This window comes from Trematomus bernacchii, unplaced genomic scaffold, assembly GCF_902827165.1.
Source record: "Trematomus bernacchii unplaced genomic scaffold, fTreBer1.1, whole genome shotgun sequence".
In the NCBI taxonomy this organism is placed as follows: Eukaryota; Metazoa; Chordata; class Actinopteri; order Perciformes; family Nototheniidae; genus Trematomus; species Trematomus bernacchii.
Window position 1 is genome coordinate 1,581 of NW_022987784.1, and position 25,839 is coordinate 27,419.

Below are 25,839 nucleotides of genomic sequence, written 5' to 3' on the forward strand. Positions count from 1 at the left end.
AAAAGGAAATGGAAAGGCACAATACCCAAACAGTTTTCTGTCAAAAAAAACACAATCATTTATGACATGACCTCAGTTGCTGAAGAATTCAATAAGTACTTTGTCAATGTTGGAAACTATATTCTTAAGAGGGACTGATGAAAATGAAACAGTTAAAAAACTTAAGAGTAAAAGGTCTACAGACTGTCATGATATTGACATGTATACAGTTAAAAACATTCTCGAATGTATAGCCAAACCACTAACTCACATCTGTAATCAGTCAATACAAACCGGTGTATTTTCAAATAAAATGAAAACTGCTAAAATCATACCAATACATAAATCTGGAGATAAACATGTACTGTCAAACTATAGACTGATTTCATTGCTCTCACAGTTTTCTAAAATACTGGAAAAAATCTACTATAAGACTAAATGACTTCATCACCAAACATAACATACTCTATGAACAACAATATGGCTTCAGAGCTAACAGAACCCCATCATTTGCAGTTATAGAATGTATGGAACACATTACTAAGGCAATAGAAAAAAAGAATATGCAATAGGGATATTTCTGGACCTTAAAAAAGCATTTGACACAGTTGACCATGAATTATTAATAAAAGAACTACAGAGATATGGCATTAGAGGTGTTGCACTATCATGGCTATCCAGCTACCTACATAACAGGGAACAGTACGTTGAAATACAAAGCCATAAATCACAACTACTGCAGGTTACATGTGGGGTACCTCAGGCTCAGTCTTGGGGCCATTACTATTTATTCTGTATATTAACAATATATGTGAAGTATCAAAAACGATTAAAACCATTCTTTTTGCAGACGACACAAGTCTACTCTGCTTTGGGGACAATTTGGAACAGCTATTGGTCACAATGGAAAAGGAACTGAGCAGGATGAAGATCTGGTTTGACCAAAATAAATTAACATTGAACGCAAGCAAAACCAAACTCATAATATTTGGGAATTGATCAACCAATACAGAGAAGAAACTCACCATAAATGGCGTCCAATTAGAAAGAGTATCGGAAATAAAATTCCTTGGAGTAATCATAGACAATAAATTAAGTTGGAAACCACATATAAGCTATATCAAAGCAAAAATATCCAAATCAATAGCAATTCTGAATAAAGCCAAAGACCTAATGAATCAAGCCTCCTTGTTTATGTTGTACTGCTCCTTCATACTTCCATACATGATGTACTGTGTGGAAGTTTGGGGGAACACATATAAAACAAATACACATCCTATCTTCATCCTGCAAAAAAGAGCCATACGAGTTATACATAAAACTACGTACAGAGAACCAACAAATACATTATTTATCAAACTAAAAACACTAAAACTACAAGACCAGAGGCCTGTACTACGAAGCCCGGTTACTTATGTTGTGGCAGATATTTAAGTAAGCTTTCTTAACGCTAATGTTATAATAGTCAGATTGCTCTGAAGATGGGAGGGGATATTCTATTAATTTTCACGTTCACACAGTCAGTTTATTTTTGCCGGCCGTCTTTCCTGCAACGGCAGTTTTTCTGTATTTCCTCTATCCTGTAATATGACTTGATAGCTTTAAACTCCGCACACTGAGCTCTGATTGGTCAGCAGGCGGTGCTTTCACTGACTTGATCTCTTAGCCTGCAACGTAACCTCCTCCCGAGGAGGTTAGCCGCTCAGCATAAGTTACCATGGAGATCTAGCCCGCTAAAAAGAGAACCAGCGTCGTAGGACCGGAAAGCCCGAGTTTTCCCTGAAGTCAGCTGGCTAAGCGAAAATCCGGCTTCGTAGTACAGGCCTCTGGTTGACTATAAAACTATTCAAATTATGTTCAAAGCCGCAAATCAACAATTACCTCATAATATCCAGGGACTTTTCACACAGAGAGAAAACATACACATGTTGAGAGGAAACTGCATTTTCAAAAAACCACCCGTACGAACAAATGCCAAACTTCATTGCATCACAACAAAAGGTGTTAGTCTGTGGAATAACTGTAATGATGCACTGAAATATTGTACAAGTCTATTTAGACTGAAAGTATTATTTAGGAGCCAAATCATGAATGGTTATGAACAGGACCCGTACAATCCCATTTGTTATTTCTTGTAATTGTAAAAGTTATTTATTTCTGATTGTTTTGTAAAAAAAAAACTTAAAGATAATACAAACAAATTAACAAGACAAACATGACGCTGATGACGATGACCTAATATTTTATTTATAAGGAAAATGTACGCTAGAGGGGGTAGGACCAGAAAAGCTTCTTCTTGCCCCTGTTGAACATGACAGAGACTATTTGAGAATGTTTCTACTTTGTTATAATTATTATGATAAGTGAGAAAGGAATATATATATATATCTTATTATTATTGTTTTATGTTTTGTTTCTGACATGTTCAATAAATTGACAAAAAAAGAACAAAAAAAGAGACGTGGGACAACAAAGGTAAGTTCAGAACACAAAGGAATCTGATTATTCTAGACAGACTGCTTACCAGGAATCATTATCATTTTAGTGCTTCATTAAAGTAGTTGAAGTTTGATCTTTAGTAATAACAATACAGATGTCCGTCTCTTAGACTAGATCGACCAACATCACCTGCTATGCTGGGTTAAACCTAGTTTAATTGACTCGACTTGTGTGTTATTGCCTTCCTATCCTCCGTAGGACAAAACGAGGATGACGTTGTGATGGACATGCAGCCGCTCAACGAGGATGGACAACCAGAAAAGAAGAAAAATCAATCAACGAAGACGAAGTCAGTCCTCCAGTTGAAGCTGTACAAACTGACCATGCAGATCGGCAAAGCAGGTACTGATTATATTAAATCATATCATTGTTTGGCATTCTATTTCAGTTTGTAACCTTAATAACTTAACTACATGATTGTCTGTGCACATACAACTTACACACACACACACACACACACACACACACACACACGCACACACACATCTATTTGTCTCTCCTTTTGTCTAATAATACAAATCACAACTGTCAAAAAACTACCATAAACATCATGATTTCACCATCATGAGTTCTAGTGTGTGGTGAAACAATGACTTCCCACTCTCATAAAAGGGTGGTCCTCTTCCCTTTTGAAGATCAATGTAGACACTCCATTGATAACTCATCTTCATCTCATGAAAAAAAACTGGGTTTTAGTCTCAGTTTACTCTCAGTTTGGTCTCTGCATGAAAACACTTTTCACTGCTCAAATCAAATCAAATCAAATCAGGTTTTATTTATAAAGCACATTTAAAAGCGATTTTTGGTCGAGCCAAAGTGCTGTACATGTAATAAAAAACACATTACTACAAAACACAATAAACGACAATAAATTACAACAGATAAAACTATAACAGATATAAAACACACTGAGAAGTCAGGAGTCATGCTCCGCTCTAATTAGAAGGCCAGAGAGAAGAAGTGTGTTTTTAATGTGGATTTAAAAACCCCTAGGGTCTGGGCCGACCTCACATGGAGGAGCAAAGTAATGCTCATTAATGAACTAAAATGTATTTTCGTCTGTGTCTTCAGTACGGCTCATGTCGTCTCTCCCCGTCCTCTTCCTCATCGCTTGCTTCATCGATACCTTCGTGCCTAAAGGTCTCCTTCTGGCAGTCACCATCTCCCTGGCCTATTCAGTCAAGGTCTGTTAGTACACAACATTACACAGCCTGTCACTCACACACTGAACATGTACAGTCAACATAACTAGGTTAAGGACAACATTTGCTACAGGAGTGATAAAATATTCGCTGAATGATGCTGTGTCTCCCTTCCTCCTGTAGATCCTCATTGTGCTGTTTGGGGGTTCACCCTTCAGCTGTCTGGCTCTGAACTGGCAGCAGTGGCTGGTCTGTTGGGGTATGGGTTTCGGCAGCCTACTATGGGGACAGGTGAGACAGGGATGACATGCAATTAAACATTGACCTGGTCCTTTCTGCAGCTGATCATCATTAGACAGTAAAAACAGTCCATACACATGTTCAGCTCATACAGATAGTGTTGCTGATGTGTCTTACTGTTGTGTATTATTACCACCTCAGGTGGTGTCCTGAATCCCAACCTGCTGCTGCCCGAAGGTTCTAAAGCCTGTGACTCGTGCACAAAAGTGACCGCACTGAGATTGGGCAGAAGAAGAGCCAGGGGCCTGTGGAAGAACCATACATGCTGCCTGATCTAAATAAAGTAATATCTGAAGATTCTCATGAAGTCTACAATCTGAACCATGTTGGTAACATCATAAGGATATTCTAAATATTACATGTGTTGTGAAATGGTAACAACCTTTCTCAGGAAAGACTCACTGCCACTGATCAAGTCTGGACCATATATCCTGGCATATGATTAGATTGATCACGGCTCAAACAACCATTAAGACATGTTCTGCGACAGCCAATGGGCAAAAGCTGGTGGAGAGTCGAAGCATGTATGCCATATGTTGAAAAGGTGTCAGATGAGGATCTATTAAAAAATTACACCTGTAGATTACACCTGTAGATTGCAAACTGTAAAAATTACACCTGTAGATTGCAAACTGTAAAAAGCAGGCTTTTAGCTCAGACTATACTTAGGACATATTAAAAGTGCAATTGTTTTTGCCTATCCATATTTTCTAAAGAAATGGGGGGCAGCATTTCACCTCTACTACTGGGTCCATGCGATCTAGATATACAGTCAGTTGTATATCTAAACAAATCGGGTCAGTTACCCAGGGTCAGACCCCCGCTACAGTTGTTGGTTAGCATGCTAATTTCAGTATCTAGCAATTCAATACATTCAATATTTAACATAACTAATCACTGTAACCTCTTCACATTCTGTTGATAATGTAAATATCTGTTCTAATGTTTTAAACAAAAATTCTGTCCTTGTCGTACCCTTATGTATTTAGTCAAAATTAATATATCATATTGATAAAAGTACGCCTATGTGACATGTATATATTTAAGTCAAGTCATACTGCAAGTAAGCTTGCCAACTATATTTAACAGATCATTCATATTTAACGTGAATTGTTTTAATATTTTACAGATTTTGAGGATTCACAAGTAACACTTTCCTTTTAAAGGTGGGGTAGGTAATCCACTTCAGAAACACTTTTTGTTATATTCCATGGAATGCTCTTAACATCCCGATAGAAATGAATACATTAAATGCTTTGACAATAAATATATACAAATATTTCATCTGTGGAAGCCGTGGAAGCCGTGGCGCTGTAAAAAGCACGTCCAATTATCTGCCCCGGCCCGGGTCAGATAATTGGATGGCCTACCTGCCTGTCAGCCTTCCATCTCGTGCACAAACTTATCTCGTGCCCTCATTGGTCATGTGCGCGTTCATGTGTGTTGGAGGAGGGGCTCTGTAAGGAAGTCTGAAGGAAGGGGCAGATTTTTTTCGGTTGTGTACTTTCAAATTCTAGCGCACTCGAGCTGGTTTCTCCATTCTTACCTACCCTACCTACCTTAAGTGTAAAAATGACTTTTATTTAATCACTTTAACTAATGTTACAAACGTGATTTTCTCAACCCCTCTTCCTCACCATCAGTATTTTTCCTATAATCCTGTGTATAATTAGACTTAGGTGATGGGCCCCTGTTTGTTTGAACACATGGGGAACAGACTTTTTCTCAGCAGTCATATTGACTTGTCATTGTAATCAAAATAAATGTGTTAGTGATCTTAACCATTTCATTCATCAATAATTATAGTATGTATTCATGTGTATTTCCTTCAGTGAAATGTCAGAGTGTTGTGTGGAAAAGGCCTGTAAGATGTGGGCTATACCGGAAAGATGGAAAATATTATAAGAGCATCAAATTCAGTGCCTTATTTTTTTCTTTTCTTTTTGTATGGGTAGCCCATGCTCTGTGAACTGCTGAAGCACAATAAGTATATTTCAGGTGAATGGAAACCTTTTGTCTTATGCCACCTAGTGGATGCCTTCCAGATGACCTATTTTGCGCTAACAAATGTGCAGGCCACATTGCATTTCCTGTGACTTCTTCACAACAAAAACCACCCTTGTGTTTTCTCAGTTGCACACTTGAAAATCTAAATAAATTTTATTTTCATGTTGGATTTCACTTAAAAGGGAGTTGCCTTGGTGTTTGATGCATACAATAAACATGTTATGGGTCATGTTACAATACAGTTACGAAATATAAAGTGTAGGCCTACTATTTCTGCATTCCTACCTGTTGATCATCTCACAGTGCTTTTGATATTTTCTTGTGACACCCAACTGCATAAGTTTTAAAATTAGCTCCACCATGACAACATTTAAGTTTACATGCACAAGATGAATCAGTTATACTATTCCAAAAATATATGTGACTCATTAGTTGAGACGTGTTGTGTACTTTGATATTTGACATGTGTAAAATGTTTCTGATCATTTCTGAAAGCTATATAATTAAGATTTTAAACACATGTTGGAATGGAAGACTTGCAGAGGAGTATTTTCTCATTTTTGTATTGCTACTTTTATTTAAGTAAATAATATTGCATCTGCATAGAACAGTTTCACATAAGTAGAAACAACTGATGTTCCTTCAGCAAATTCTAAAATCCACTTTCATTCAAATCTAAATCACATTTTTAATCAGTGGTGCTATCTTTTGTCTAGCTTATCCTTTTTCTTTTTTTGCTTTATTCCCTGCTTTTTTAAAATTGTATCCATACTTGTTGAGCCTTGTTGGACTGACCTAACCAGTTACCTGACCTAAGCCAGAGACTGGACCAGTTTTCCAGCCAGGAGGAACATTGAATCATTGTGTGATACAGCATTCCCACTATCTTTTATGCTACGCACGAAATTCTTTATTATTCCGCCGGGTTATTTTGCACCTCTTCTTCTCCCACATTCCACATCGCAGAAATTCCGTTCAAACATCAAAACGTTCAGCTCGGTCGGGAATCGATGGCTATTACTTTTCTTATTCATAACTTTCATAATTCCAGAGATACATCCCATAATTCATCACATTTTTAACATGGAAGTCAATGGAGAAACTCTTCAGACTTGAGCAATCTTCATGCGACTTCAACTGCTAACTGCTCCTTCATACTTTCACTCAGAAACCTCATTCCAACTTTAAAATGTTACACATCTTTCTGGCATTATTTGTGTAACACAACTTCTAAATCTGATTCCTACTTTTAGAGATATTAAACATTGTTCAGACCTTGGTAAAGAGGCCTTCTTCAGATTTTAGAGTGCGTGATGTCACAGCTGGAGTGGAGGACAGATTTAATTTTGCCTTCATATTTTATTTTAACCTGCCATAATTCCCAAACCCTACATTCCTGAGACATAATTTGTCATGAGAAACGTAAGAAAACATCTCGTAGCTTGAAAAAAAAAATAAAATTAAGCAAAATAATTAAACAAAATGCCTCTTGAGGTCATGAAGTGACTTTCAAAATGTCTCCATTAAACCCCATTGTAAGTTCAGCCTCATCTTTCCCCACCACAGCAGCCGCACAGCTTTAGTTAATCTGCCAAAAAGGCCACATTATTAACCTGAAAGTACACAAAAGTACACTTCAGATGCTCAAGTTCCTTGACATGCTTCACACTTTGAAATTTCACCGATATCTGTTACGGTTCTTCAATAAAACGTTCACATGTAAGAGGTTTATCTCTCATTCAGAACAATGCAAATGCTCTCCTCTCACTGATTACTGCACATCACCATGGAAACCTTTGATCTCTGGACAAATAGCTCAAATATAAACACCTGTGTCATGGAACACGATGATGTCGTAACTCCAACTGACATGCTCAGAGCAGCAGACTTCAGATAATGGTTAACACAGCTCTACGTCAATTATGGGGTGTCATCATATGCCATTTCCATGGAAACGCATCCCTCGCCATAAAACAAGATGTCGCTGTAACTCCAATGGACACGGTCCGATCGCCCCCCAACCTTCGCTTGTATATCACCGGTCCATGCCTCAACAGCTCTACGCCAAATCTGAGATCTCACCATAGGCTGTTTCTATGGAAACGCATCCCTCGCCAAAAAACACGATGTTGTCGTGAAACCTATGCAAATGGTCTAAAACAGCACCAGACTTCAGATAATGGTTAATTGTCCAGCCCTCAACAGCTCTGTCAATTATGGGCAGGGTTGGGTTGTAACGGAATACATGTAACAGAATACATGTAACGGCGTTACGTAATCAGAATACAAAAATCAAGTAACTGTATTCAGCTCGCGTTACATTTGAAAAACGAGTAATCTGATTACAGTTACTTTCGTAAACCTGAAGTGAATACATTTTGGATTACTTATTGGAATTATTGGTGGAAAGATTTTCCTTCTATAAAACAGCTGCGGGCAGCAGATACTGTGAGTGTCACGGACATGAATTCATAGATCAAGGCAGACTGGTGCACAGTGCACACACTCTCCTGTTTTGCCAATCCTGTGCTTAAACAAATATAGCTCTACACCCCTGGCCGAAAAGTCAGAGTTCGACATTTTAATTGATGTCCTGCCAGCACTGGCAGGACAGAAGGCGACACGCCCGTTCTAAGCCGTGTCCCTCACTCCTCACATCCCAAGCTGCATCCCCAAAAAGTTGATTATGTTGTTACATCGTTTCAGATGTTATGTTTCAGTTGTGCTCTTGATAAGCCATTAAAACAGTAAAAACACGTTCAGTTTCCTTTTGCTTTTTGTGTCTCCTGTACACCAAAACATACCCATCTGTGATGGAAAAAGAAAGTAATCCAAAATTAATCTAAAAGTAATCTGAATACGTTACTTTTTTAAGACACGTAACTGTAACTGTATTCGGATTACTTTCAGAGCCATGTATTCAGTAATCAGTAACTGATTACATTTACAAAGTAACCCTCCCAACCCTGATTATGGAGTGTCATCATATGCCATTTCCATGGAAAATCCATCCCTCCATCCCTCGCCATAAAATACAATGTTGTCGTAACTCATATGAAAATTGTCAAAACAGCACCAAACTTCAGATGATGGCTAATGGTCCAGCCTTCAACATGTCCATGTGCCATTAGTGAGTTTTCCTCAAAAGATGTTGCCATGGCAACGCATCCCTCGCCGTCAAACACGATATTGCTATAACTCCTATGAAAATCGTCAACAAGTGTTTAAACTTCATGTGTGCTAACAGTCCAGCCGTGACAGTTTTGAGATTTCTCCAAATGCCGTTGCCATGGTAACACAAGGCTCGCCATGAACCACGGTTTTCTCATAACTTCAGTGAAAATGCTCCAAACGGCAAAAAACTTCACAGGTTTGGGAACGATGCAGCCATCAACACATCTAAGCGTATTATGGGGTGTCATCAAATACCGTTGCCATGGCGACAGATCATTCGCGATCAAGTTAGTTCAAAAGTTTGCAGTTCAAATATTCTGCTGCTTATCCAAGCCTTTTTACTTTATGTAATTCTCTTATCACACAGTGTTCATGTATCATTTCAATCTAAATTCTTCACTTTCTTCTTACACATTACATTTCAGCATAGCAGTTTAGCGTCAGCTTTTCAGCATAAAGCATTCCCACTAGCAATTTCTTCAGGAATTATAAAACTGCTACTGTAAACTTCTCTACATCTTTATGAAACGATTGCGGGTTTCCCTTCCCGTTTCCAAGCAGCAACAGTGATTCATGCCTCTGTCAATGCTGAAGAAGCAAAACTAACAAAAGATAGTTTTGTTAGTTGACGTCTATATTATTATCCTATAGGGAAAAGGTCAATATCACGACAGCTAAACATCTCATTATCAATCCATAGGCTAAAATTAGGACATTTATCATTAGTCTTAAACAATACTTTCATGATGGCGGATTCAGGGGAAGTTTGCATGCGGTGGCGATGTGACGCTCTTCCTTCAGATTGGTTTCACGTGATTAAGAAAAATGTTCAACTCAGCAGATACGCGGGTGGGTACAGTTTGTCCAGAGCAGGGTTCATTACGAGACTACTGAGTGTTTGCTGTGCAGCGCTGCAGGGGATCACGATGGAGAAAGTGCTTGTGCTCCCACTGTTTCTCCTCCTTTCAGCATTAACAGGTGAGAACGTGCTCTCAGAGGGTTTGGTTGGATGGTTGCAGAGGTGGGAAGTACGTTTACTCAAGTACTGTACTTAAGTACAATTTTGAGGTACTTGTACTTTACTTGAGCATGTCCATGTTATGCTACTTTGTACTTCTACTACAAATCAGAGGTACATGGTGTACTTTTACTCAACTACATTTAATTAAAACCTTTAGTTATTTTACAGATTTGGATTAATGATGTGTAATATAATCAACACTAAATCAGAATGTAGTTACACTTGGAGTGAATTCACACAAGCTACCCTGCAGTATACAGAGTCATTGAACTAGCTGCACCTTTACCAACTTTTGATACATTTTAATGCATCAATTGTTATAATCAGAACATATAAGATTATTCTGAAATGGGCCAATCTGCACAATGAGTCCTTTAACTTGTATGTACTTTAAGTATATTTTGATGCTAATACTTTTGTACTTTTACTTGATTAACACTTTGAAAGCAGAACTTTTACTTGTAACAGAGTATTCCTACACTCTGGTACTTCTACTTTTACTCAAGTACAAGATCTGAGTACTTCTCCCACCTCTGGATGGCTTGATAGGCAGGTTTGGGGAGTAATGGATTACATATAATGGGATTACGTAATCAGGATACGAAAAAAGGTACTGTGTTCCCTTACAGGTTGTATTTTGTCTTTGTAAGCTACTGTCATGTAGGCTTATACTGTTAGGTTGAATCTATATACCTACCGTCTGAATTTGCTTTGATGTTTTTCACTTTCTTTGTTAAAATGTTTGGGTTATTGTTATGTATTAATCTAAAATGGAGCATTTCTGTTATCTCATATTCTTTACTTTTTTTAACTATAGTTTGGGTCCATGCCTCTGAAATGTAGTGTAAAATGATAGCATCAGAACATGTAAATGCTTAAAGGGGGACCTATCATGCAAAATGCACTTTTGTACGTCTTTTATACATGATATGTGTCCCGGTGTCCAGGGAACTCACCAAGTGTCAGAAAACACAACCCTCTCTATTTTCCTCCATACCCAAATCTCTAAAAAAGGGGCTGCCAACAGATCTGATAAAACTGATCCAGATTTGAACACTTTCCTGACGTCAGGACAGTGGCGCTACGGCTATTGGGCCAACTCCACCAATCAGGAGGAGACAACCACGGCATTGCCGTTCGAAAGCGCTGGAGACGTTGTAGTACATATGCCAGGCCTCTAGATGGTGCTGTTTGCTCACAGAATCAACCCTTGCTAAAACAGATCTAAAAAATGTCAAATTGAGCAAAATGAGGCATGGCTAAAATGCATGATCTGTTTGGTATTTTGAAAAAAAAAAAGTATAAATATGCCTTATATAGGTATGGTCCTACACTATATTATTCAAATATAGCATGATAGGTCCACTTTAAATAAAGTATGCTAAAAATAGACTCAAAATACTGGAAGAGTACTGGAATAAATCTGTAGGGAAGAAACACCATGTCAGGGGCATGTCAGGACATAATGTTCCTGACATGCCCCAAAATACAATAACTGCACAGACTGTTTCTATGCTATATAGTGGCATACAGATATGATCACCATGGATATTAAACATTGTGCAACTATTGCATACACTTTTAAATGTTGGATACATTTGCCAATCACTTATTTTCTTTAAGCTTGTTATTTTAGTTTGATGGAAAATGCATTAACAGGCAGCAACAAAAATAGGATGGTTAAAAACCGCAGCTACCAACCCACAAACTGTCAAATAAATCAACCTAGTTTTATTTTTGAATGTGATTCAACAGTCAATTCAGATTTGGCTTCTCTTCTTTTCACATGCAATGTACCTCTGTCCATCTGAGTATCTCACCAACTTTTTCTCACAAGCCAATCAGAGCAGACATTTAATAATAGTGTTATTGTAGGAACTATTTTCTTTCCTTATCACCAAGCAGAAGGAAGCATATATTCTATAGGACAGGGGTGTCAAACTCAAGGCCCAGGGCTTCATACTATGTGGCCCCGCCAGAGCTCTGAAATAAGATAATATGTTTATTATACGTTACATGCCGATTTACAGAAGCATGTCCCACAATCAGGGCTCGAGCTTAAGGACGTCCCGTCGTCCCGGGGCCGAAAAAAATAGGGTCGGGGAGGATAAAAAATAATCTTGGGACGAATTTGGGACGAGAGTTAAAATAAAAATACCCTGATAACTCTACTACAGTACGAACGGCGATGAAAATGAAACTGACTGCACGTTTTGTGTAGCACACAGTTTATTAAACCTCCTTGTCAACATAAACACACAAGCACAAAACATTTAGCAAACCGCGAAATATACACACACACACACACACACACACACACACACACACACACACACACACACACAGCTGTGCCCGCAAACTCCTGGCCCGCAAATTATTGGGTCTAGCTATCTACTGAGTGTGTGTATTTCGCGTTGAGTGATGTACAATGACAATGGCATTCCCGTGGAGGAATTCTGCAATTGTTTACGTTACATCACGAAAACGCACAGCAGAACCTAACCCTGGAGCGCCGGCCTCTTTATTTACTAACTCCTCTTCATCCCCTATGGTAATAAGGCTGAGATGAGAACTCTCCATCGTATTTAGTCCTTAGCAATATGCTGCGTCTCTCCCCATGTAGGGATGGGTACCGAGCCCCGGTATTAAACGGGCCCCGGGCCGGAATTATTAAAGACAGTGGTAGCGTTAAGCTCCGACGTTATCTGACTTTTTATCGGTAGTGGAGACATTTAAAACATATATGTCATGTATTATTGCTACATGAACATTATATCGCAGTTTTAGTTTCGCCAACTCCGTTTCTAATATGCAATAAGTCTACAAAATGCGTCTATGATGTATTTTTCGATCTTATTTTCGATCTTTCCAATCCAGACGAGAGAGCTCTCTCCCCCGTCTGTGTGCGAGGGGGCGGGGCAGTTTGTGAAGGTCTCCTGACTGTGTTACAGACTGTCATCCTGGTTAGTGTTACTCTGGGTTCTGTCTTCTGTCTTCAGGACAGAGTGTTGGATGTTTTTGATAATTGGATAGAACTTGATTGGATTCAATATTAGAGTAACTTTCTCGCTTGTGTGTTTTTTTTTAAATATATTTGGCCTTTGTTTATGTGTTTGACTGATTTACTCAATTAAAAGGTTGATGAATTATCATCTAATGATTGTATGATGTTTTATTTATGTTAAGGTCACTTTGAATGATTTTAACTAATGATAATGTAGAAAAACTAATATTTTAAATTCGGGACGGTCCACATTAATTTCGGGACGGCTTAGATTGTATTTCGGGACGGTTCCGGGAGGATGGTGAAAGAAGTTAGCCGAGAGCCCTGCCCACAATGCATCTCAAATATGCCTTTTTTTCAGAATTTGACTTGTCTTTCTTCAAAATGTGCCTTTTTCTTAGAATTTACCTTTTTTTTCAAAATGTCACTTCTTTTTTTCAAAATGTCACTTCTTTTTTTCAAAATGTCACTTCTTTTTTTCAAAATGTCACTTCTTTTTTTCAAAATGCCACTTCTTTTTTTCAAAATGTCACTTCTTTTTTTCAAAATGTCACTTCTTCTTTTTTTTTTTACTTGTCTTTTCAGAATTTGGCTTTTCTTTTTAAATCATTTTGTGACATTCTCACTGAAGAGACTTGCAATTATTTGCCCTAGACTTCTGCTTTCAGACGTAGTTATTTATTAAGTTATTACCCTATCTGATAATAATCCAATGCAGAGGCAATAATGTAATATAATACATTATTTTATATATATTAAATATTTATATATTACATCACATTACATGTTACTTGTTCGATATATATGTATTTTTATATAGTCTTAAAGTTACAACCGGCCCTTTGAGTGCAACCATAATGCTGATGTGGCCCGCGATGAAATTGAGTTTGACACCCGTGCTCTAGGACATGAAACTCCCCTGAGTCTCTGTACCAGCTCAGCTGAAGGAGAAAACTTGTGAAATGTGTAATTCTTGCGTTGTCCCCAGTATGATACCTGCATAGATATGAGTTTCCTTCTTTGTTGTGATATAGTTGAAAGAAAATAGTTCCCACATGAAACTGCCCATAACAAAATGTCAGTGTTATATTCAGTAACCGGCTCATGATTTCTGGAAGAGACATTGCTGTTGTTTTTTTCCAATGTTTTTGAGAATTACAAACCCAAGTGCCATCTAGATTCATTATTTTTGAGAGCAATCATCTTTCAGACAATATTTAACATTATACAATCTAGGGTGACACACTGAACATATACGGTAAGTGACAAGCCATAGGCCAGTTTCAAGTTTTTATAAAGATAACCTTTATAACCCAATGTGTGACACTCATTTGCAGGTGTGTGTCCCCGGAGCCCCACAGAGATTTATGTGAAAGCTGGTGAGATGGTGGCGCTGTACTGCCCCCTGAATGGAGAGGATAATCACCGTGATGCTGAGCTGATCTGGACCAGTCCCACCAGCCAGGAGATGGATCAGACCCCCAACATGTCGTCAGCTGAGCAGAGGCACAGGGACCTGCTGGTTCATGGGAAGAGCCTGGTGATTCTCAACGCCACTGCAAACCATCAGGGGAATTACTCATGCTCTCTGGGGTAACACTTATCAGTGCTACCACTATTATTACTTTATTTAAGGTCTGACAGTATACAAAATGTGGCATACTGTAAGTATCTTTGTGCATTTATCTGCCAGTCATGCCAATGGACTCCTAAAATAGAAAGCATTTATATGTATAGTCCTGGATGTCTTCATACAAAGCAAGCTAGTAATGACAGACAATAACCTGATCCCAGGGACGCCTCCCCTGAAGTCTTCATTTGAAAACCAAATACATCACGAAGAGACATCAAAGCTTTCCTGTTTCCTGAACTGTTCACAGCTTTCTAGTAACCATGTCAAGATACAAATGTTGAGTTTCATGTGCAGATCTTGTAAAATGATGCCAAAACTACCTGTGTGTCGAAAAACAAGAGGGAAATGTATAATTGAGAAACTGATTTATTTTCACATTCATTATGAGTGTTTGGTATTCAGATGAAACCTTTATATTAACCTTTTTCCTTATTGTCATGACAGCAACTCCAGCAGACAGCTCTGGTTCAGGGTGACAGTTTACACAAAGCAGAGAAACGAAAGCACCGACCCTCAAATATGTTATACACGGGAGGTCTGCAGATTGATTGTCCTAATGTAAACGCACCTGCTGCAACCAGCAACAACGACATTTGGCACAAGGTATAAGCACAACATATTTCCATACATTGCTCAGGTGGTCATTGTTCTGAAAGAACGTTTTAGCCCATGTTATGACCAATTTGAAATATAATGCATTTTCTATATTTAAGGCTCGTTTTCATTCATTTAAAAAGAAAATTACAACTTAATTTTCCTTGTAGGAAGGCGAGTTCATCGCCAAAAGCCAGTAACTTCTCAAGTGTTGAAGAGAAGACCATGGTGTCTACACCTGTACCAGATCTTACCTGTATTATGGACACATATATAACATGACCTTTACAGTGGTGCTTGATATCCAACCAAAGGGTAAGAAAAACACTTACCCACCATATGTTTACTTTGTATTTTGAAGAAAACAGATGTAAAATGTTTCCACCCTTTCTTCACCCAGAAAACTTCACTTCCTCCAGCGATCATATCACCACAAAGTGGTGTAATTCATGTAAATTTGGGTGAGCATAAATCTTGAAGCGTGGATACACACAAATGGATGAACGCACGCATTTACCCTCTTACTAAATGAACAAATTATGGAACTGTGTAAACTCTGTTTTTTTCTAGGCTCTCCAAAGGTGATTGATTGTATAGCTCGCATGTATTCGGACTTTGATGAGGTGTTCTGGTTTAGCACAGATTCATTAGTGGAAACAAACAGTAGCTTTCCCGTTTTCTACAATTACACAAAGTAAATGTTTCACACAAATATACTGGCAAGTTCAAATGTTATACAGTCCATACCCAGGTATTCACACACACGTATCATAACTAACATATGTACTTTCCCATTCCTTTCCAGTGAAATAAATGGTACAGAGATAAAGATGACGGCATCTCTAGTTTTCAAAAAGGTGTCGGATGAGGATCTATTAAAAAATTACACCTGTAAACTGCAAACTATTACTGGACCCTCAACAAGTGTCACCATCAGCTTGTCCCAAAAACGTATGTAAGACGGACGGATAGATATAATTCATGTTCATATCCTTCCCTCAAATTTTACATAAACTCATAGTGGTACTTTTTGAGTGGGCTGAGTCAAAATATAACATCAGAAATGTTAGTTAGAGTTAGCTTTCGTTTTTTGAAGAAAACAGATGTAAAATGTTTCCACCCTTTCTTCACCCAGAAAAACCTGAACATTCTCCAGCGATCATATCACCACAAAGTGGTGTAATTCATGTAAATTTGGGTGAGCATAAATCTTGAAGCGTGGATACACACAAATGGATGAACGCACGCATTTACCCTCTTACTAAATGAACAAATGATGGAACTGTGTAAACTCTGTTTTTTTCTAGGCTCTCCAAAGGTGATTGATTGTAAAGCTCTCATGTATTCGGACTTTGATGAATTGTTCTGGCTTAGCACTGATTCATTTGTGGAAACAAACAGCAGCTTTCCCGTTTTCTCCAATTACACAAAGTAAATGTTTCATACAAATATACCGGCAAGTTCAAATGTTATACAGTCCATATCCAGATATTCACACACACGTATCATAACTAACATATGTACTTTCCTTTCCTTTCCAGTGAAATAAATGGTACAGAGATAAAGATGACGGCATCTCTAGTTTTCAAAAAGGTGTCAGATGAGGATCTATTAAAAAATTACACCTGTAAACTGCAAACTGTTACTGGACGCTCAACATTTGTCACCATTAGCTTGTCCCAAAAACGTATGTAAGACGGACGGATAGATATAATTCATGTTCATATCCTTCCCTCAAATTTTACATAAACTCATAGTGGTACTTTTTGAGTGGGCTGAGTCAAAATATAAAATCAGAAATGTTAGTTAGAGTTAGTTTTCGTTCAAGTGACTGTCTACGACCATTATAATCATTTTAAATGACTGTTTAATACAAATATGTTTCCACTGTTATCTCCCTACAGATTCCCCTTCTCATGTTCCCCTGGCTCTTGGCATTGTCGGCTTTGTGGTGATGATTTTGGCAGTAGTTGTCTATGTGAGGTTCAAAATGATCAGTATGCGTACAAATCAGACTATACTTAGGACATATTAAAAGTGCAATTGTTTTTGCCTATCCATATTTTCTAAAGAAATGGGGGGCAGCATTTCACCTCTACTACTGGGTCCATGTGATCTAGATATACAGTCAGTTGTATATCTAAAAAAATAAGGGTCAGTTACCCAGGGTCAGACCCCCGCTACAGTTGTTGGTTAGCATGCTAATTTCAGTATCTAGAAATTCAATACATTCAATCTTTAAAGGTGGGGTAGGTAATTTTGGAGAAACCAGCTCGAGTGCGCTACAATTTGAAAATACACAGCCGGAAAAAATCTACCACTTCCTTATAGAGCCCCTCCTCCAACACACACGAACGCGCACATGACCAATGAGGGCACGAGATAAGTTTGTGCACAGATGGAAAGCTGACAGGCAGGTAGGCCATCCAGTTATTTTAGCCGGGCTGGCTAAAATGATTGGTCGTGCTTTTTACAGTATTACGGCTTCCACAGATGGCATTTTTGTATGGATTTTTTGTCAAAGCACTTAAGATATTCATTGCTATCGGGATGTTAAGAGCATTCCATGGAATATAACAAAAAGTGTATCTCGAGACGGTTTCTCAAACTTACCTACCCCACCTTTAAAAATCAAAATAAAGTTTATTTTCATGTTGGATTTCACTTAAAAGGGAGTCGCCTTGGTGTTTGATGCATACAATAAACATGTTATGGGTCATGTTACAATACAGTTACAAAATATAAAGTGTGCTGTTTCTGCATTCCTACCTGTTGATCATCTCACAGTGCTTTTGATAATTTCTTGTGACACCCAACTGTATAAGTTGTAAAATTAGCTCCACGATGACAACATTTAAGTTTACATGCACAAGATGAATCAGTTATACTATTCCAATAATATATGCGACTTATTAGTTGAGACGTGTTGTGTACTTTGATATTTGACATGTGTAAAATGTTTCTGATCATTTCTGAAAGCTATATAATTAAGATTTTAAATACATGTTTGAATGGAAGACTTGCAGAGGAGTATTTTCTCATCTTGGTATTGCTTCTTTTACTTAAGTAAATAATATTGCATCTGCATAGAACTGCACAAATGCAACAGTTTCACATCAATCAATCAATCAATGTTTATTTATATAGCCCAATATCACAAATGTTACATTTGTCTCAGTGGACTTCACAGTTTGTACAGAATATCAGTATGACAAAACGACACCCTCTGTCCTTAGACCCTCACATCGTACAAGGAAAAACTTCCAAAAAATGAAAAACCCCACAGTTTAAAGGGGAAAATGGGAGAAACCTCAGGGAGAGCAACAGAGGAGGGATCCTCTCCCAGGACGGACAGACGTGCAATAGATGCCGTGTGTAAATCGAAAAGATAATACATTTTACAGCATAGGTAGACCAAATGTTTGAAAATGCATGTGTCTATAATAAGAAGATGAATCCACGAGGATGTCAACAATCCTGTGGGAGCCATCAGGGAAGTAGTATGATGAGAGTCAGGCAGGACCACAGTGACAGGTTCAGCCACGACTCGAAATCCAGGCCTCACATCCAGAATTCAGGATAGAGAATCCAGGACACAGGATCCAGGACTCAGGACTAAGGACCGCAGCAACAGGATCAGCCACGACTCAGGATCCCGGCGTAGATAGACACCAAAAAGAAATTTGGGGGAAGCTGGGTTATTCGCAACATGAGAGTACACAGGTACAGACAGACAGAAGGAAGAAGTAAGGTGTCCCCCGACAGTCTAAGACCCCATTTACACGGGAACGAAACGGGTTGTATCCGCATAGTTTCTCTTGCGTATAGCCCTTTCATTTACACAAGGCCGTAACAAAACGATAGAAATGGCTCCGTGTAATCGCCTCTATACGATCATTTCCCGATAGATGAAGCCATAGCCCCGCCTCTCCCCACCTTTGCTGCTCACTGCTGTAGCATGGTCAGTAGCTACTGCTACTGACCATGCTACAGATGTTAGTACAACATCTACAGCTCGACCATGCTACAGATGTTAGTGCAAAATCTACAGCTCCTCTACCACAACCATCAGCAACAAGTGGGCATGGAGAATTACATGAACTACTACATGTTGCTAAATCCACCGCGGGGCATAAACAGAAGGGCAACCATGGCAACCATGCTCCGGGGTCTTCTTCGCTGCTTTTGGTGTATTTTGTGGCGGAAGTTACACCACCAGTACAGGCCCGGCATATGTACTACAGTGTGTCCAGCACTTTCGAGCGGTCTCGTGTGGAAGTACAGCGCCACTTACAGTCCCGGCATATGTACTACAGCGTTTCCAGCGGTCTCGTGTGAACAGACACGTTAAATGAAACGAATGCGTGTGAACGGAAGACTTTTTTGAAAACGCATACTGTGCATAAACGCAAACGTTCCCGTGTAAAGGCAGCCTAAGCCTATAGCAGCAAAACTAACGTGTCTACGTACATGCACTCCCTTAGAATAGGTTGAGGGAAAGGGGTAGTAAGTAAGAATTAAGGAACAGAGGTGGAGAGGCACAACGTGTCTACGTACATGCACTCCCTTAGGATAGGGTGAGGGAAAAGAGTAGGAACTAAGATGTATGCGCCACATCTATACCATGAGCGCATTGCTCCTAAAACATTTCTTTTGGCACTGACATTAATCAACAGTTGTGCGTCGACTCGGCAGGGATCAAGGCGCGTATATGCCTCTCCCTGCTTCCACCATCTACAAACACAACCAAATAAGAAACATAATTAGAAAGTTTTGTGAGTTGACGTCTATATTATTCGTCTATATTATTCTCATAATATAGGGAAAAGGTCAATTTCACGAAAGCTAAACATCTCATTATCAATCCATAGGCTAAAATGTGCACATTTATCATTAGTCTTAAACAATACTTTCATGATGGGGGATTCAGGGGAAGTTTGCATGCGGTGGCGATGTGACGCTCTTCCTTCAGATTGGTTTCACATGATTAGGAAACATGTTCAACTCAGCAGATACGCGGGTGGGTACAGTTTGTCCTGAGCAGGGTTCATTACGAGACTACTGAGTGTTTGCTGTGCAGCGCTGCAGGGGATCACGATGGAGAAAGTGCTTGTGCTCCCACTGTTTCTCCTCCTTTCAGCATTAACAGGTGAGGACGTGCTCTCAGAGGGTTTGGTTGGATGGCTGCAGAGGTGGGAAGTACGTTTACTCAAGTACTGTACATAAGTACAATTTTGAGGTACTTGTACTTTACTTGAGCATGTCCATGTTATGCTACTTTGTACTTCTACTACAAATCAGAGGTACATGGTGTACTTTTACTCAACTACATTTAATTAATACCTTTAGTTGTTTTACAGATTTGGATTAATGATGTGTAATATAATCAACACTTAAATCAGAATTTAGTTACACTTGGAATGAATTCACAAGCTACCCTGCAGTATACAGAGTCATTGAAACTAGCTGCACCTTTACCAGCTTTGATAACATTTTAATGCATCAATTGTTATAATCAGAACATATAAGATTATTCTGAAATGGGCCAATCTGCACAATGAGTCCTTTAACTTTTATGTACTTTAAAGGGGACCTATCATGCAAAATGCACTTTTGTACGTCTTTTATACATGAATATGTGTCCCCGGTGTTCCAGGGAACTCACCAAGTGTCAGAAAACACAACCCTCTCTATTTTCCTCCATACCCAAATCTCTAAAAAAGGGGCTGCAACGGATCTGATAAAAACTGATCCAGATTTGAACACTGTCCTGACGTCAGGACAGTGGCGCTACGGCTATTGGGCCAACTCCACCAATCAGGAGGAGACAGCCACGGCCATTGCCGTTCGAAAGCGCCGGAGACGCTGTAGTACATATGCCAGGCCAGTAGATGGTGCTGTTCTCACAGAATCTGCCCTTGCAAAAACAGAGCTAAAAAATGTCAAATTGAGCTAAATGAGGCATGGCTAAAATGCATGATCTGTTTGGTATTTTGAAAAAAATTAATGTATAAATATGCCTTATATAGGTATGGTCCTACACTATATTATTCAAATATAGCATGATAGGTCCACTTTAAGTATATTTTGATGCTAATACTTTTGTACTTTTACTTGATTAACACTTTGAAAGCAGAACTTTTACTTGTAACAGAGTTCCTACACTCTGGTACTTCTACTTTTACTCAAGTACAAGATCTGAGTACTTCTCCCACCTCTGGATGGCTTGATAGATGGATAGACAGGCTTGGGGAGTAATGGATTACATATAATGGGATTACGTAATCAGGATACAAAAAAATGTAACTGTGTTCCTTTACAGGTTGTATTTTTTCTTTGTAAGCTATACTGTTATGTAGGCTTATACTGTTAGGTTTAATCTATATACCTACCGCCGCCTGAATTTGCTTTATGTTTTTCATTGTTACATTTTTTGGGTTATTGTTATGTATTAATCTAAAATGGAGCATTTCTGTTATCTCATATTCTTTGCTTTTTTTAAAACTATAGTTTGGGTCCATGCCTCTGAAATGTAGTGTAAAATTATCACTTATTTTCTTTAAGCTTGTTATTTTAGTGTGATGGAAAATGCATAACAGGCAGCAAAAAAATGAGGATGTGGTTAGAAACCGCTCTACCAACCCACAAACTGTCAAATAAGACAACCTACTTTTATTTTGTTTTCAAACAAGTGATTCAACAGTCAATTCAGATTTGTATGAGGGGCCGTACAGGCCGTAATTCATACTGGTCCTCTCACACACATACATTCTCCTTTTACATACATACATTTTCACTCTCACACACATACATATTTACACTCACACATTCATACATTTTGCTCTCATATTATCATATTTTAATGCACACATTCATATATTGTCACTCACATATTTATACATTTTGCTCTCATATTCATATATGTAACGCTCATATTATACATTTTGCTCTCATGCACATTCATTCAATGTTTACATTTAATATTATAAATAATATATGCATGTCTGAAAACAATATATGTATGCAAGAGAAGAATGCATGTATGTGTGAGAGAAAGTATAGTGGAAACGGAAGGAGTATAGTTGAAACGGAAGGCAGGTCATTATCGCGCTTTATTACATGGCTTAGTTGAACACTCGATTCTGATTGGTCAATTCAGAACACGTGACACGTTGTTAATCCAGAACAGACAGACCGCTGTCAAGGACTTATTGACCGTTGTTAAGGATGCTCACATCTGCACAAACAAGTCAGTTCGATTTAACTGTATACAGTTTGGCCGGACATAGACATCAAACGGCAAAACATATTCAGTGTGCAGTTCCTTTGGCATTAGGGCAGGGAAATCTAGATACTTTCCAAGGTTTGACATAATGAATTGTGCTACTTTTAAAGCAAGCAACGATGTTTTCAAATCTGTAATCAAAAATGTCCTCAAAAACGCTATCGAAGCAGTTCCTGCCGTTGCTACGTTAGTTCAAACAGTAACAACGGACTATTTTCTTAGCGGATGCATGTCAATTTAAATCAATACATACAACTATTTTTTAAATCAATAAAATCATTTTCTAAATCCATAAAAGCATTTCAATTAATATTGGGAGTCATATCGTTACTTTGTTGAGAATGTGGCCATGTAATAAGCGGGATAATGTGCAGCGACGCGGTCATTATGGGGAAAAGAACACCGACAGGCTGATCAGGAGCCCGACGCGAAGCGGAGGGATCTAGATCGGCATGAAGGAGGGCGATCTTCGGACCATTTGTTTTTTTTTATTAAAAAAGTAAATGGAAGATCGTCTGCGAGGCGTTTTTGCTTTTTGCCTTACCAGATGGTCTAATGGTCATTGGAGCGAGGAGGAAAATGACCAAAAAATATTTGCAAATGAATCAAGGTGTAAAGATATATATCACTTCTGGTTTTACAAGAAGTCATGTGCAAGACTATTTCTTGCCTGGGTGTGGTTACTTCTGGGTGACAGATTTCAGGGTTGGTTCTTATATTATTTGTATTAATATAAGAAGAATTTGGCTGTAGCTTCATATTCTTCTACAGACATAAGAGTGGTGTCTATCATCTTAATCTTGGCAGGTAATAACATACTTTGCAAATGTCTAACTATTCCTTTAATAACATTCAGAATTGAAGCTATGCTCTGATTGGTTGACAGCAGTGAAGTATCCATTTACTGATTTTTTATTAGAAAAACTAATTTCCCATATCCTTTGACCATAAAATATTACTTTTCATCTTTAGTTGATTTTTAAGGCCCATAAACACATTAATATATTTAGGTATTGGAAAGTACAATTAACAAAAAATGTGTGACACTCATTTGCAGGTGTGTGTCCCCGGAGCCCCACAGAGATTTATGTGGAGGCTGGTGAGATGGTGGCGCTGTACTGCCGTCTGAAAGGAGAGGATAATCACCGTGATTGCTGAGCTGATCTGGACCAGTCCCCCCAGCCAGGAGATGGATCAGACCCCCAAGCTGGTTCATGGGAGGAGCCTGGTGATTCTCAACGCCACTGCAAAACCATCAGGGGAATTACTCATGCTCTCTGGGGTAAAGTCAAACCAAGTGATAAAGAGTATTTATCTTTTACAATCAATCAAATTCTCGGAATCTGACATTAAGCAAGGATATGAATAGTGACATAAATAGTTTCGGACATGTAAACAGTTTTTATAACCTCCTTGGCGGACAAGTCTTTTCACTCAAATCCATCCAAGTCATGGACCAGTCCAGACTTTATGGGGCCCATGAATGTCTGTTTTAGAAACTGTTCCTTGAAGCCGTCTCTATCTTATGTTTAGAACCTCTGCAAAATGTTTAAAACCTAAATGTGAAATCTTTTGACATGACAGCAATACCAGCAGCCAGCTTTGGTTCAGACTGAGAGTTTGTACAAAACAGTCCAGAGGGTGCGAGCAGAGGAGCCATTACCCTAAGACATGTCACTCACAAGAGGCCTGCCCATTGGATTGTCCTGATGTAAACACACCAGCTGCAATCACCCTCAACATTACCAGCAATGGCGTTATATGGTACAGGGTAAGTCGACTCAAGATATTCTTGATTTTATTGGGAAATTAAAAGCTTCATTTTGCATTGTACATTATTTGTTTTTACATTATCACGCCATATCTCTATTCATTGTATGCGTAAATTGACAAGTACATTTTTCTTGTAGGAAGGCGAGTCATCGCCAAAAGCCAGTAACTTCTCAAGTGTTGAAGAGAAGAACCATGGTGTCTACACCTGTACCAGATCTTACCTGTATTATGGTAAAATATATAACATGACCTTTACAGTGGTGCTTGATATCCAACCAAAGGGTAAGAAAAACACTTACCCACCATATGTTTACTTTTGTATTTTGAAGAAAACAGATGTAAAATGTTTCCACCCTTTCTTCACCCAGAAAAACGTCGACTTCCTCCAGCGATCATATCACCACAAAGTGGTGTAATTCATGTAAATTTGGGTGAGCATAAATCTTGAAGTGTGGATACACACACATGGATGAACGCATGCATTTACCCTCTTACTAAATGAACAAATTATGGAACTGTGTAAACTCTGTTTTTTTCTAGGCTCTCCAAAGGTGATTGATTGTAAAGCTCGCATGTATTCGGACTTTGATGAGGTGTTCTGGTTTAGCAGTGATTCATTTGTGGAAACAAACAGCAGCTTTCCCGTTTTCTACAATTATACAAAGTAAATGTTTCACACAAATATACCGGCAAGTTCAAATGTTATACAGTCCATACCCAGATATTCACACACACGTATCATAACTAACATATGTACTTTCCCTTTCCTTTCCAGGGAAATAAATGGTACAGAGAGAAATATAACGGCATCTCTAGTTTTCAAAAAGGTGTCGGATGAGGATCTATTAAAAAATTACACCTGTAAACTGCAAACTGTTAATGGACGCTCAACAAGTGTCACCATCAGCTTGTCCCAAAAACGTATGTAAGACGGACGGATAGATATAAATCATGTCATATCCTTCCCTCAAATTTTACATAAACTCATAGTGGTACTTTTTGAGTGGGCTAAAGTCAAATAATAAAATCAGAAATGTTAGTTAGAGTTAGCTTTCGTTCAAGTGACTGTCTACAACATTGTAATCATTTTAAATGACTGTTTAATACAAATATGTTTCCACTGTTATCTCCCTACAGATTCCGTTCTATGTTCCCCTGGCTCTTGGCATTGTCGGCTTTTGTGGGTGATGATTTTGGCAGTAGTTGTGAGGTTCAAAATCATCAGTTATGCGTACAAATCAGACTATACTTAGGACATATTAAAAGTGCAATTGTTTTTGCCTATCCATATTTTCTAAAGAAGGGGGGCAGCATTTCACTCTACTACTGGGTCCATGCGATCTAGATATACAGTCAGTTGTATATCTAAAAAATAAGGGTCAGTTACCCAGGGTCAGACCCCCCGCTACAGTTGTTGGTTAGCATGCT

General features: G+C 38.5%; 1 protein-coding gene and 2 long non-coding RNA genes across 3 annotated transcripts; all 3 read left to right on the forward strand.

Annotated features, from left to right (window-relative positions):
- Positions 1-9,957: 9,957 nt before the first annotated feature.
- On the forward strand, positions 9,958-25,373 carry LOC117497463 (interleukin-1 receptor accessory protein-like). Its single transcript, XM_034149449.1, has 7 exons — positions 9,958-10,079; positions 14,464-14,719; positions 24,223-24,409; positions 24,549-24,693; positions 24,780-24,842; positions 24,952-25,075; positions 25,187-25,373. Exons 1-7 carry the CDS (start codon positions 10,028-10,030, stop codon positions 25,338-25,340), a joined length of 981 nt encoding a protein of 326 aa, XP_034005340.1. The 5' UTR covers positions 9,958-10,027; the 3' UTR covers positions 25,341-25,373.
- Positions 15,272-15,668, forward strand: LOC117497465. Its single transcript, XR_004557384.1, has 2 exons — positions 15,272-15,362; positions 15,524-15,668. It is a non-coding gene; the product is annotated as an uncharacterized LOC117497465 (long non-coding RNA).
- Positions 15,758-17,401, forward strand: LOC117497464. The gene is made up of 7 exons (XR_004557383.1): positions 15,758-15,814; positions 15,924-16,047; positions 16,159-16,304; positions 16,489-16,551; positions 16,661-16,671; positions 16,895-17,040; positions 17,258-17,401. It is a non-coding gene; the product is annotated as an uncharacterized LOC117497464 (long non-coding RNA).
- Positions 25,374-25,839: the final 466 nt, after the last annotated feature.

Excerpts from the sequence above, each read along its gene's own strand:
- LOC117497463 (XM_034149449.1), top strand. The coding sequence starts at position 10,028 with ATGGAGAAAGTGCTTGTGCTCCCACTGTTTCTCCTCCTTTCAGCATTA. Across the intron at positions 10,080-14,463 it reads CCTCCTTTCAGCATTAACAG|GTGTGTGTCCCCGGAGCCCC; the intron begins GTGAGAACGTGC and ends ACTCATTTGCAG. Across the intron at positions 24,843-24,951 it reads TGTAATTCATGTAAATTTGG|GCTCTCCAAAGGTGATTGAT; the intron begins GTGAGCATAAAT and ends GTTTTTTTCTAG.